Here is a 14,418-nt window from a genome sequence, read left to right on the forward strand (position 1 = left end):
CTCCATTAGGGCTATGGGGCTGTGCCCCCTGAAATTATATCCTTCACATTGCAGTGCAAATATTAAATAGATCGATCTATTTAGAGATGCGATGGCATCTCTAAACAAGTCAATGTATTTAAGTACGGGCGGTCTGTCCCAGGCTGACTGCCCCGCCTCCCTCTGGAGTAGGAGATGGAAGTCGGGCAGTAAATCAATATTCTGAACTGTGAAGCACGACGCACACCCCTTCACGATGAATCAATGCCATTGTGGCCAATGGCAATATCCACTAGGCCAGTGATGCTTTCAGCGCCATGGTTTCAGGCGCTGGAGTATTCATCCCTGCGTGAGAGCAGCGGTCTGTCATTCACAGGTATAGATCCCCCACTTTCCCTTTCATCACATGTAGGAGTGGATGCATGAACGCGTGTTATGGGGCCTTGTCCTTGGTAATACTAAGTGTTAGAATGCTAATCTTGTTATGTAGATTTTTCCGAGACCCTTGCCACCCTGGCCTCCCCCACTGTGACACTCCAGGGCCTAGCTGCATTTTATTGGCCCAGTTAGAAGTGGAGCTGCTGCATTTGTTACATTGCAAAATGGATCCAACAGACGAGCAGGTCAGGGTTCTTGTTCCCTTGTGAAGTTGATAGACATATCTGAGTCAAAACATAAAGCGAGAGAGATGTGCTTACAGTCGACAGTTATCTGCTGTATGACATCAAAACTGTCCCGAGTACCGAGTCGAGCAGAGAAGTACATGCTATGCGCCTTAACGTCTCACAAAGAGATCCAGAGTTCAATTACCTGGGAAAGGTGGACTGAACCTAGGCTTGCCTAACTTTCGATTCTACGTGCTCCACTAGGCAGCTGCCAGAGACCATATCGGAGCAGGAAAAAGAGGCAGGATCACAGGGTGCATCTGCCCTGGAGGCCATGCTGGTGTCCATGCACCACAGACTCCAGTCCATAGATGTTAAGATAGACTCTTTAAATCTGCGGAATCGACCACATGTCCACATAGCTTGACGAGCAAATTGCATGCTTCAAGGCAGAGGAACAGCACATCTCCACAGCGGAAGACGACGTACAGTCGGGGAGCACTAAATGCCTGAATATGGAGAAAATCTTGGCAGTCATAAAAGCTAAAAATAAAGATTTAGAAGCACGTTCCCTTAGAAACATCTTGCGCATCACTGTCATTCCAGAATCCACTAGCATGGGAAAAATGGAAACCTATATTGAAACACTCCTCACATCGCTCTTTGGCCCTGAACAAATGTCGCAATTGCTGGTGGTGGAGAGAGCACATCGCTCACTGATGGCGCACCCACCTCTGGGTGAGCCTTGTGAGCAAGAATAACAAAATTGCTGCACTATCGTGACCTTGGCACAGTGCTCAGGCTGGCACACGAGATGAAGGACATCATTTACCAGGGTAACCACATTGCTTTTTTCCCTGATTTTACAGTAGCGTTACAGGCTGCCCGCAAAGAGTCCTCACCCAGGAACAAGCAATTGCAAAAGGCCGAAATTCCTTACGCCATTTTATGCTACACCCAGTGCGCCTCCGCATAGACTATCAAGGTACGCAGAAAATCTTACGACTCCACGTAATGCCAAGGACTATCTCAAGACCATTACCCAGAAACGACGGGGTCAGCCTGCGGAGGACATTGGTGAGAATGGCAATTAACTTTGAACTTATGAGATGGGGCCATGGTCTAGTACATATCAACGTCACATGACGAGCGGCGTGTTTAAGGGACATGTGGGGGCTCTGGCCTCCCTGCGATATGTCCTGCCTTAAACTTCTGGTTTGCCTACAGAGGCTGGAATACTGCTGTTGTCTGTCCTAGTCACCTCCGATCACAACGAGGAATACTGGGAATCTGGTGACCCCTCCGGAGGCAACACCCCATATGCCACATATATATGGTATGTGGTTGACTGAGATAATGTTTACTATTATGTTTTGGTTCATGATTTCTATGTCTTTTGACTGTGGTACTGTCTTTAGCATAGTTGTGAGGCTGAAGTGGGTGGGGGAGGAGTATTTGATTGTTGTTTTGGTGACCATGCAAGTGCTCATTATCATTATCTTGCTTCTGTACATCGCACACTCTACCCTGATCTGTAATACGCTGCTGGCCTACAGGTTAATCAAAATGGAACTGCCCCGGGGACAAGTAGTCTCTCACTTGGAACGTTCAGGGGATTTACAATCCTCGCAAAACTAGACAGGTACTCTCCTACCTAGACAGGCATCATATACAAATTACATTCCTGCAAGAAACGCACCTCACGCCACACGGAGCCAGCTATCAGGTCCTGTTGGGCAGCTTAAAAACTGGCTTCTTCTTACTCCTCATACTCCAGGGAAGCCATGATTTTGATCAAAAAGGGGTACCATTCACAGCTACGCACTCTGTAGTAGATGACCAGTTATACCATTGCACAATGGACACTCTGTGGAAAACCTATCGCTCTGGTCAATACATAGGGCCCTAATGCAGATGATTTGGGATTTTATATGACAATCTGGCCTTGCCTCCGACGAACATTGTATGGGGGGACCTCAACATATATCTAGACCTGGTATTTTAATGGTTGGGTGTAGCGGACTGGCATGGTAAGCACTCTACTCAGATTGCATGTGACAGTGTGGAAGATCTGGTATTGTGGATATATGGAGACTTCGATACCCGACTCACCGCAAGGGCATGTTCATGTCATCCGTACACAAATTGTGGTCTCGGCTCGAGTATTGTTGGTCACCCACGAGGTTAGTGAATGGACAAAATAAGCTGTTCATCCCCACCAAGACATTATCAGATTATGCACCCATGAAACTCATACTTTCAATACCTACACATACCCCAACCAAATGTATGTGGTTTTTCCCAGCGACGGCCCTCCTGGACTCAGTGTTACATGATGGGCTCCGATCCGCCATGCCTGAATACTCTGAAAAAATGTAGGATCAGTAGAAGAAGTGGGTACAATATGGGAAGCGTTTAAGGTCACAATCAGGGGAGTGCTGCGGGAAATACGCATTCAACTGCAAACCACTGAGAGCAAGTTGAGATCCCTAGAAAGAGATTGTGAAGTCAATCTCTGCCCTGTCACACTGATTGCCATTTGGAAACATATCGCCGCCTTTCATGAGCTGACTACACAAGAAATGCACATCTTGTCCAAACGTCACAGAGCTAGAACATATGGAGAGGGTGGATGCCCAGACCAGAGCTTAGCTACAAAGCTGAGATCACCAAAGGGGCAGGCACACATAGTACAAATCAACACCCCGGAAGGCGAATATGATACCCCTCTATAATAAGTGAAATTAAGAACTTCTAAACCCGCCTGAATGGTAGTCGGCACTCGGCCGTGGAAGAAGAACTGGGGGAATATCTTGAGCAGATAGCGGTAGCGTGGCTGTCCTTGGGTGGGTGGGTATATCCAACAAAACCCATTACACTCGAGGAGATTAAAGAAGCCATACGCTCACTCGCTATTGGCAAGGCTACTAATGGCAAGGCTACAAGCCTAGACGTTGTAATGGGCAAATTTTACAAGGAATTTGTTGAGTTGATGGTGCCCCATCTGCATGGTCTCTATGAAGAGGCATACACTAGGCAGATACTGTCCCCCTCTTTGCGGGAAGCTCACATTGTTGAGCTGCTGAAACCGGACAAGGTGCCAGAATGCTGTGAATAGTACAGACTATTGTGACTAGTAAACATTGATGCAAAGATATTGGCGACCCGGCTGAAACCATTGCTTCCAATCCAGAAACTGCTGGATCAGTTAGGCTTTTTATGGGCCCGCTCCACCACAAAGAACTTTGATTCACTGTTTACACTGCTACACAAACTGAATCCATCGCTGCAGGCAGTGGCAGTCCTGCTGGGCACTGCCAAGGAATGTTCATGATTCTGGCCAGTGTGGGGATACCTGTGGCATTCCTCAGGTGGATTTGCTTACTATATACAAACCTTGAGGCCCGAGTGGGTATAAATGGTAACACATCCGAGAGGACTAAAGCCCTTGGCATGGGTGGCCCAACAGCGTCATGCTACCCGAGTTCTCCACTTCTGCTTGCACAATTTAGGTATCTCCTTATATGTGGATGATATAGTGTGTACATTAGGGACCCTGCAGCGGTTGTAGAGCCAGTAATCTGTGAATTTATTAGATTTGAATGATACTCGAGCCTGAGCATTACCTGGTCAAAATCTGTGGTATTCCCGCTGATACCGAACACCCAAGCATGCAAACTAAAGTTTCAATTGCAGTGGAGTATGGACCCTGTTAAATACTTAGGTATTTGGATCCATAGCGATCCTGAACTTGTAACTTGATATAACTACGGCAGGGCCATCTTGCACGGATCAAATTTAAAGGTGGTCCAGGTTACGGTTCTCTTTAGCAGACAGAAAAGCTATTATGAAATGGATAGTAATACCTACATTTTTATACCTCTTTATTAACATTCCAACAGTGCTGCGACAACACTTTTTAAAAACACTTCGAGGGCGTATGATTAGATTTGTGTGGGCAGGGAAACAGCTGCACATACGCTGGAATGTCCTCACCTTACCGTACACACTAGGAGCTTTAATGCACCAGAGCTACATCTGTACTATTGATGTGCTTGGGCCCATTTCACTCACTACTGGTATGTTACCCATGAATATGTCCCTCATCTAGAGGTAGAACATGATGCATTTCCCATTTCTCTACAAGCCATACTACCGCATAAAAAAGCGAGTGCATTGTGTGCATTCAAATCAATACAATACACGCCATTGCACATGCCTGTCTGGCTCTGGGGGTGCAGTCAGGCAAAATACCTTTATACACTCCGTAACTCCCACTGAAATTCCACCCTGCTTTATCATTCAAACTAAAATAAGGCGTTGAGACTGCTTGGTCGGACTTGGCTGAAGACAGTGGGGGATGCCTACCCCAATGGGAAGTTCATAACCTGGAATAACATTTCACAGACAGCGTCACACCCCACTATTGATCTTCACATACTATCTCCTCAGAGTTGCTTTGCGCACATACTATCCTCAATTCCCGAATACACCCTGCCCACAGTGTGCCTTACAAACCCTGCTAAGGAGCGATAAAATTGGAACCTGATCACAAAATTTTACAATGTCCACATAGGCAGACAGACGGGCATCCCCGGATCCAGCGCTGGAGAGATGGAATGCAGTACTAGACCGGCCAATGGAGCAGGTGGACTGGGCCTTCTGCTGCGCTAAACTTAATATACTCACACCCAATTGTAATTTTTGCATTATTCACTTTAAGTATCTACAGCAAATGTGCCATGGACCTGTAAACAGGCCATGCCCACTAAGCAGAAATGGCTCTTGGACTTAGCACACTGCAAAGAACAGTTCGAATGGTATGCGGAAGAGCTACGAAGACCGTCATGGCTGAAAGATATTTGACGCGCTCTCACCACTTATTTGCTTTCTGTTTCAGAAGGTATGTAAGTGGTAGTGCTTGTGGGGTGGAAGAGTTCCTTACTGTTATGTGCCTTCTTTTTCTCTGAGTTTTACAATTTTGGTGGTGGCACTGTACAGATAACGCTACTCTACTGAAATGTTGGTAGAACTGATGGTCGCTAAGTTGATATCAACTTTGTGTGTTCTAAAAAAGCAAAAAAACACAAACTTAAAAAAAAAGGGTCAATGAATTCCTTTACGATAGATGGTGCTCCAATGTCTTTGCATTCAGGAGGCACCAAGTAAATAGGAGAATTAACAAGACACCATTTCTTGCTACGAACCGTTGTCAAAACAGACAAAACGCAACCCCAGCAGCGTAAATACATACACGAGGGGCAGTGTCAGACGTACAAATTATTCACACAGTGTACAACGATAATGTGTTGGGAGACAAAAACGAGGTTGCAACTAATTTAAAAGAATAAAATACATTATAGCCTACTCTACTGGAAACAGATCATGGGAGTGACATTCATGAACAAAAAGTGCCAGACCTCTCCCTTACAGGTCAGAGGTCACCAGGAATGCTGATCAGAAGAAACAATCAATCAGTCACATAACAATGCCTGACTATAGTTAAGGCTACCAGAAAATCATACTTGCCCATATCTTGGATAGCCACAAAATGCTCATGAGATAATATCAACATAAAAAATCATCCCATATGCTCTTTCCATGAAAGACTATGCTTGTCCACAAACTCTATTTAAACGTTTTAACACACGCATTTAAAATCCACCAAGTGCAGGAGTTTGGAAAAAATACACACAAATACTTTTTATTTTGTTAGTTACTTGCCGTTACTTCACCACTTATGGGGATCAATTGTGCAAGTGTAGGTCATTTATGTCAAAAACATATCTATACCATAAAGAAATTGCTTCTATTTTGCCTTCATGGCAGAAACACACAGCAACGCTGGATCTGAATTAAGAAAAGTAAAAAAGCAGTACCATCTGTTGTAGAGAATGATGGCCATAGCAGTGGTCGGAGGCAGGCTCGTCAGGTCCATGTCCACATGTTTCGTCCCAGGAGGAACTTTACTCACACACAGCAATTCGTTCAACAGCATATTTAACACAGGAACAGACAGGCTAAAAAATAAGACACAGCGTCATCTATGAAGGGAATTAGACGTGATTCTACATCCGACAACATCTGCCAAAAGCAATGTATTGGACTACTATCACAATGTAAAAAAAAGCATGACTGCATTTAGATAATCTCGGTCCAAAACCACACTGCTGAGCTTCAGCACTGCCCTTTACTTTATCAACACCCTCTTCATGAAAGGGAAAGAAAAACTCAACAGTTTAATTGCCATCCGGATCCATTAGGAATTGAGCAATGCAGACAGCTGCTTTAAAAACGTTACTTCAATAAAAAAATAATGTGCTTCTTAGCAGAGCATGTGTTCTCTAAAGCTACCCTTCTGGAAACATAATTAACAGTTGATTTTCTGTTTATTGAAGACAAGCAAATGGTATCTCCAGAATACGGTGTATTTAAAAAATACATGTTCCAGTTTACAGAATCATTTTAATGCAAACTACATGACATGAAACATGCCGTATAAGAATATATACCAGCTAAAAGTATTACATCACATAAAAAGCTACTCTGGATTTACCCAAGTGTTTTTTCTGACACAAAAAACCCTCAGTGTCAATACTGCACTACAATACACCGTTACCGGACATGGGGACAGACAGACACGCGGTTAACGGTCAATATTAATGGTAGGTACTGCAGTTTACCGCTAGTTGTCACAGCTTCTCGGGTACTAATGCACTTTAAATAAATAACCCATCACTCTCTTGAACACTCGACTATCCAGAAGGTAGACAGGACAAGCAGTAAATGCATACTCAAGAAGGGAGTAGAAGAAATGGTTCTATACCCTTTAAGGGCAGATTTGCAGCGGTTCAAGTATTTATTTATTTATTTTAATTTCTTTTATAGCGCTGGAATCAATCCCGTAAGGGTATCTCCGCGCTGAGCCAGCTATAGAGTTCTCAGTCAGTGCATCTAGGGGAATTAAGTGGACAGGAATGCTTCTTGATAAAGAAGGGTTTTCAATGTTTTCCTGAAAGATAGGTAGTTAGTAGTTGATCTGACATCAGGTGGCAAATTGTTCCATAAGGCAGGTCCAACCGATGAAAAGGCACGGTCTCTTGTCTGGATTTCTTTGTGACCGGAGGTTTTAAAAGCGTTTGGTTGCTTGAGCGAAGAGACCTGCTCGGCTGATATAACACCAGAGATTGAGACAGGTATTTAGGACCTACACCATAAATGCACCTATGGACCGTGCAGCAGATCTTAAAATCAATGCGCTGTCGTATGGGAAGCCAATGTAATTCCTTCAGCAGGGGTTTGGAGGGGGTTCTAGCTGGTGCGCCCATGACCAGTCTTGCTGCCGTGTTCTGGACCACCTGCAAGCGACCTATTGCATCAGCATTTGCTAGTGTCAGCAGGCCGTTGCAGTAGTCCAGACGACTGGTCACAAGAGCCTGCACAAGTGTCTTTCTGTAGGTGGCAGGGAGATACGGGAAGACACGTCTAAGTAGACCAATAGTATAAAAGCACAATCCTGCAATGTAGTTGGTGTGCTCCTTCAGGGTTAACTTTTGATCCAACTTCACCCCGAGATTCTTTACATGATGTTTAGATGTGGGTGCAGGGCCAAGATCTACCGGCCACCAGTCAGGGGACCAGAGAATGCTTGCTTTACCAAAGAGCATGACCTCAGTTTTTGTGACATTGCATTGGAGGCAGTTCGTCGCCATCCAATGTGACACCGCCCTCATACCCTCAGCAAAATTCTCTTTGACTCTAGAGTCAAGGGAATTGAAAGGGTAGAGGAGCTGGGTGTCGTCAGCGTAGGAGATCGGTGTGAACCCATACTTCCGCACAATCTCAGCAAGGGGGGCCACGTATACATTAAACAATGTTGGGCTAAGACACGAGCCCTGTGGCACCCCCTTTGTGAGCCCCCTAGAGGTGAAGCGGAAGGGGCCCAGGCTGACAGATTGTGACCTCCCGGAAAGGAAACTCTCCAACCAAGATAGTGCAGGGCCTCCGATTCCTACTCCTTGCAGACGGCTGAGAAGGATGTTATGATCCACGGTATCGAAGGCTGCAGACAGGTCCAACAGCACTAGAATCATGGAGCCACCTCTATCCTGTGACATTTTGATCTGATCAGTCACAGAAAGAAGGGCTGATTCAGTGCTGTGGTTGGGCCTGAACCCAGATTGTGATTGGTCCAGGCCCCCTGTCGCTTCGATAAAACTGGAAAGAATGGTGTTTACATGCTTCTCTGCCAGTTTGCTGATGTAAGGAAGGAGAGAAATCGGACGAAGGTTGGAGAGTTCAGACCAGGGCAAGATGGAATTTTTGCGTATAGGGTTCACCACCGCTTCCTTCCAGGCTGATGGGAGCAAGCCCTCAGTGTAAGAGAGATTAAGTAATTTCTGGATGGAAGGTCCTACTATGTCAATAAGAGGGGAAATGAGTTTGGCAGGTAGCAAATCAGTGGGGGAGCCAGTCTTTACTTGATGAATGAGTATGGTCAGGCCCTCAAAAGTTATTGCTGGGATTACCCGAAGGGTCGTTACAGGGGTCAGTATAGGGGACATTTCAGGGACCTCGTTTCCCAAAGGATCTGAGACTGCAGTGATTTTTTTGTATATCCCTTCTATTTTGTCCTCAAAGAACTGAGATATATCATCACACAAGGCCTGGGTGAAAGTGTCTGGGCTCTCACACACCTCAGGATTAGTGAAAGTCTGGATGATTTTAAAAAGCTCTCTTGTAGAGTTACCTGCCTCTTCAATTTGGGCTGTAAGGCCTACTTTCCTGGCCTTTTTGATATTTTTATAGTAGGAGGTCATTACTTCCAGATAACGGGTTTTATCTTCCTCCTTGCCTGTTCGTCTCCAAATTTTCTCTAGTTTTCTGCATCCCTGCTTTTCAGTTTTTAGGGCCTCGGTGTACCAAGCTTCCCTTTTGGCCATGGTAGGATTCTTTACGTTTTTCTGAGGGGCAAGAGTGTCAATAGCCATCGTCAGGGTGGAATTAAACTTAAAGAGAGCAGTATTGATGTTGTCAGAGTTGGAGAATGTTGGCTGTTCCCATGTTTGCATGAGTTTAGCAGAAGTTATTTTATGCCAGGGTCTGCGTTTAATATGCTGGGAATGCGATCGATTCATAGGATTAGTAAGGTGGGTGAAGGAGAAATTAATCAGTTTGTGGTCAGACCAAAAAATGTATTTAGGGGAAGAACAGTGAACATTCGGATGCGAAGTGAAAATCAAGTCCAAAATATGGCCACCTGAGTGAGTGGGTTCACTGTTTCTAAGATGGAGACCTAAGAGAGCAAGGTCCGCGAGAAAAACTTTGGTATCCGGGTGATCCTTAATATCAACATGAAAGTTAAAATCTCCTAAGAGAATAAAATCTCCGTTAGCTTTCAAATGAGGAGCTAACAGTTCAGTGAGGGCAAGAGAGAACCCCGCATTAGGCCCAGGCGGACGGTAAACTAATGCTCCTCGCCAATATACCTTGGGGCTGAATGCCAGATGGAAAATTAACACTTCCATGGTAGGTAGCATGACTTGGTCTAAGACTCTGATATTCAGAGTGTCCTTATATATGATGGCGATTCCACCTCCTATTTTCACAGGTCGATCAAGCCGGAGGATTCTGTATCCTATGGGTATCCCCAGAGTGATAGTAGGGGTAGTGTGGGGTTTCAACCAAGTTTCCGTTAGGAAGCAAATCTCTGGTTGAATACTATGAATGGTATCCCATAATTGTATATGATGTTTCGGGAGGGATCTGAGGTTCAGCAAAAAACTTTTTACGCCTCCTTGGGGGCCTATGTTGTAAGTGGGCCGTCCAGCAATAATATGGGAGTCCATAGCCTGAAATCCGCAAGTAAGGCATGAAAAAGGGCCCTCTGGGCAGCGTAAGGTTTTAGTGGTACAGGTATATTTCTCCTGGTGTTGTAGTGCTTTCAGAGTGTGTGAGGCGTACCTGATTACGGGAGTTGGCCTAAAACAGTCCATAGTGGCAAGGACAGGGTGGGTGGCCCCTAGCCCCGTCCAGTCGCGGACGGGCGCAGACGGGCCACTCTTTGGCTACTCTTCGGCGGTATCTTCGGCTCCCCTGCGCGCGAACGCTGCGCGCTCAGAAGGGGCGAGGGCTAAATAGCCCCGTCAGCCTGTCCGCTAGAGCGCTAACCGCTCAGCAAACCCGGAAGTGGTGTTCTCCTCCCCGATACACAATCACGGGGAGGCGGGGAAGCGAGCGAGTGCTCAGGTAATGATGTGTTATCAGCGTGTATGTGTGCAAGTGTGTGCACTAATTTAATCTAGTGTCACAGATAGGGAAATTTCGTAAAATCAATTCTGACAATTCTTTTAAAATATCACAGTTTAAATCATGCGCAACACGCTGTTAAGAAGAAAGTAAAGTAAAGCGGACTGAGCGTCCAAGCAGGCCAGCGGGTCCGGGAAACACTCACACTGTCCCCCCTGCCGCAGCGCGGAAAATGAAGGCTCGGCCTAAATAGCCCCGTCAGCCTGTCCGCTAGAGCGCTAACCGCTCAGCAAACCCGGAAGTGGTGTTCTCCTCCCCGATACACAATCACGGGGAGGCGGGGAAGCGAGCGAGTGCTCAGGTAATGATGTGTTATCAGCGTGTATGTGTGCAAGTGTGTGCACTAATTTAATCTAGTGTCCCAGATAGGGAAATTTCGTAAAATCAATTCTGACAATTCTTTTAAAATATGAATCCAATGTCAAATACTTGTACAATGCTTAGTCTGTCAGACACTCTAGTAACATTACATAAGGTACCGATAGTCAGTGTTAATGTTTCACAGGGCCGGAGATAAAGAGGAACCTACTCCGTCTCCCTTTGGGTGGGTGGAATTGGTGGATATGGGCTCCAGTGAGCTGGCCATGATGCAGGTCACAACTTTTGCCTTTGACAACATTCACATTACTCCGCAATTATCCACCTCTGGTTACATACATGCAGCCCAGCAGCACAATTGAACCAACAAGCAAAGGTTGCCATTGCTCCTGGGAAGCTCAAACACTCAAAATGAGACCTTTCTTCGGGTTAGCCTTCTGGTTAGAGACCTGCTCCTCACATTAGCCTGGGAAATCCAAATTGGTCTTCTTTCAAGGAAGTACACAGCAACAGTGTTTTTAGATTAGTTCACTTAAAAAGATGAGAGATAAAGGAAATGTTTATAATGAGATCATTGAAATCAGTACTTGGTTTAAAACCGGGTCCAAAAGCTATTTGCACCGGTTTTTAAACTACTGCAGATCAGGAGCTGTATGCAAATTACGCTCACTCCTGACCTCACGCAGCCACGTGCCACTAGGTCCTACTTGGTGGATAGTGCTCGTTCAAACCTCAGTGCGAGGGGAAGATACAGCCCACCAGTGGCACAACAACTGTTCAGGTTTATTATTGTCCAATCATTTAGCGCTAGGTATAAACTGAACTCAAATACCTCCTGCACTCTTTAGCAAATGTTATTTGGACCAGGTTTTTGGTACCCACGATTTACATCCAGATATAAAATACCCAAGTGTAGCAAGCAGCAAGGCCAGAGCCCCACTATTATTTAAAATTGCAGAAAGCACAATAGAGAGGTCGCTGAGCTGGGAGCTATTATTGTTTAAACACTTTTATTACCAATCCCAAGAAGGAAAGAAGAGGTAATAGCATTATTTCATTAGGCAATGATTAACATGGAGAGGACATTCAACATGTATGCTTTACAGCAAGCATATCAAGAATGTGTAAGACATTCAGATATTTCACGGCACATCAAAGCCACAATTATCTTCCTCAGAAGAACTCTATGTCTTCCGGTGTGTCGCCAGGCACACCCTCGCCAAGTAAATCACCTTAACATAGGAGCAACCAGTCAACAAAACACCAGGCTCTGTCCAATCATCAGCAGCTTGGTATTTCATGTATGGCAACAGACAACCCATACTCAGGAGGGACCTGGTTTCATTGGAGCCTCACGGTCGCCCAGTTTTCAAGAGCCCAAACTTCAGTAAGAGTTGAATCTGATATTTCAGAGCCCTGGTGAGGATGTTCTACATCATCAAAGGGGCCTTGTTTCATGAGACCCTCACAATCCCCCTTAGTTGTCAAGAGCCCCAACTTCAGTAAGAGTTGAATCTGACATTTCAGAACCCTGGTGGGGATGTTCCCTATCGTCCGCCAGTATCTCTGGATCGCAGGACACTCACTTCCAGAGTACGAGAAGGAAGCCTCATCTCAATACATTTTCATTTTATTTGTTTACACCTCTAATGCCCACTCAAAGAGCCACACAAAACTTGAACTATCCGTATAATAAAATGTGTTTTCCGGCCTTCAGAGCTGAACACAAAACTCCAGGGTCATTAGTACATAAAATGAGCTTGGGGCACTATGCATGACAAGTCTGTGAGTGTGGACTGACAAGAGGGTGTGAATTAATGTGCAAGGGAGTAAACACCACGCAAATGGAAGACTCCCTGCTTGCATTCCCGACCACGTACAGAATATAGCACCATGTTGAAATACGGCTACCGGTGAGTAATCTCACTAAATGCTTCCTCCATACCATGACTCTAGACGAGCCTGCAGTGAAGTGTGCTTTGCGAACAGCACCTAGGTTTTGCATTTGGGAGGCCTCTCAATATAGCGCCTAGGCATTCATTGTGATCTGCCCAGTGCCATTCCGATGTATTGTGTATATGTAGCAAATATAGGGAACACTAAACCAGTTACAGGGGTCACGAGTATATGAAAGCATGATGTTCACTGAATTTCTGTATGCCACTGAAACATTGCTGAAAAGCTAGATAATTAAATAACAGAAATAATAATAAAATAAAAAACTTTTAAAAATCCACACCTTTTCTCAAGTGTTTCCAGATCCCATTTCAGGTGGGCCGCGATTTTAAGAGCTAGAAGTTTCAAGGTACGGTTCTTCTTGTTGTCTAGCGGGGGTTGAACCTGGTTCTGCTCATTAACCAAGGGCTTGGAAGCTTGTTCCAGGAAATGAACAATCAGCATGACAGGTGGAGGGTCTAAAGGTGAGGGAAACAGAAACATTTTAAACAGGTTCATACCAATAGCTGCTCATGCCTCCATCAGACATTATATTCCTATATACAGCATTACATGATGGTCCACTGCACTCTCAATCCAATATTATCTATATTATTTAAAGATATTGTAGACCATTAAATGAGAAAATGAAAATACAAATGAGGGTGAAAAAATTGTTGGCTCCACCAGCGGAGAAAACTCACCCAATTTTCCACCAATCAATTTTAAAGATCGAGGTCAACAAAGAAACATAGGTGATGAAAATGAAATTCTGATGTGATAGTTCCCAAAAACGAAATTCTGCTTACTTTCCTCTTAACAGGTAAGGGTGATAGGACAGTGTTAAACAACAAATCAACAGATGACTAATCTTCTTTTAATCAAACTAATAATATTGCAAAATCCAAACGTAATAAACGAATAACTATAAATAAATACTACACATTGCGAAATTGGTCATTAAGGAAAGTTGATTCTAAGAAGCAGGAAAAACAGAACATTTTCAGAACTGTTGAAAATATCTGACTAAGAATAAGTCCCCAAGCCAAATGCAAAAAAGTGCAGCTACGTGTTGTTTTGATATTAATTTCCAGTCACATGCTGTTTCCAAATAATAAAATATGTAGCCAACAATGGTAATATGCATGTGAAAAGTTCAAAGGCTTTATTTGATGAAGACTGTAGAATTTGATTTACTGGTACCAAGCACAGACGAGATATGGGAAGCACAGAACACAGAGCCAAAGCAATATGATATGAAAAACCGGGGACA

The 14,418-nt window shown here is 44.6% G+C and overlaps 1 protein-coding gene across 1 annotated transcript in view; it reads right to left on the reverse strand.

Moving 5' to 3' along the window:
* Positions 1-14,418, reverse strand: part of INTS8 (integrator complex subunit 8) — a 793,677-nt gene that overhangs the window by 746,302 nt on the left and 32,957 nt on the right. The window contains exons 3-4 of the mRNA XM_086966019.1: positions 13,450-13,624; positions 6,464-6,604 (exon numbers count right to left, since the gene is read on the reverse strand). Coding sequence (XP_086822145.1) covers positions 6,464-6,604; positions 13,450-13,624 — 316 coding nt within the window. The remainder of the gene's footprint in view (positions 1-6,463; positions 6,605-13,449; positions 13,625-14,418) is intronic.

This window comes from Lissotriton vulgaris, chromosome 4_1, assembly GCF_964263255.1.
Source record: "Lissotriton vulgaris chromosome 4_1, aLisVul1.2, whole genome shotgun sequence".
In the NCBI taxonomy this organism is placed as follows: Eukaryota; Metazoa; Chordata; class Amphibia; order Caudata; family Salamandridae; genus Lissotriton; species Lissotriton vulgaris.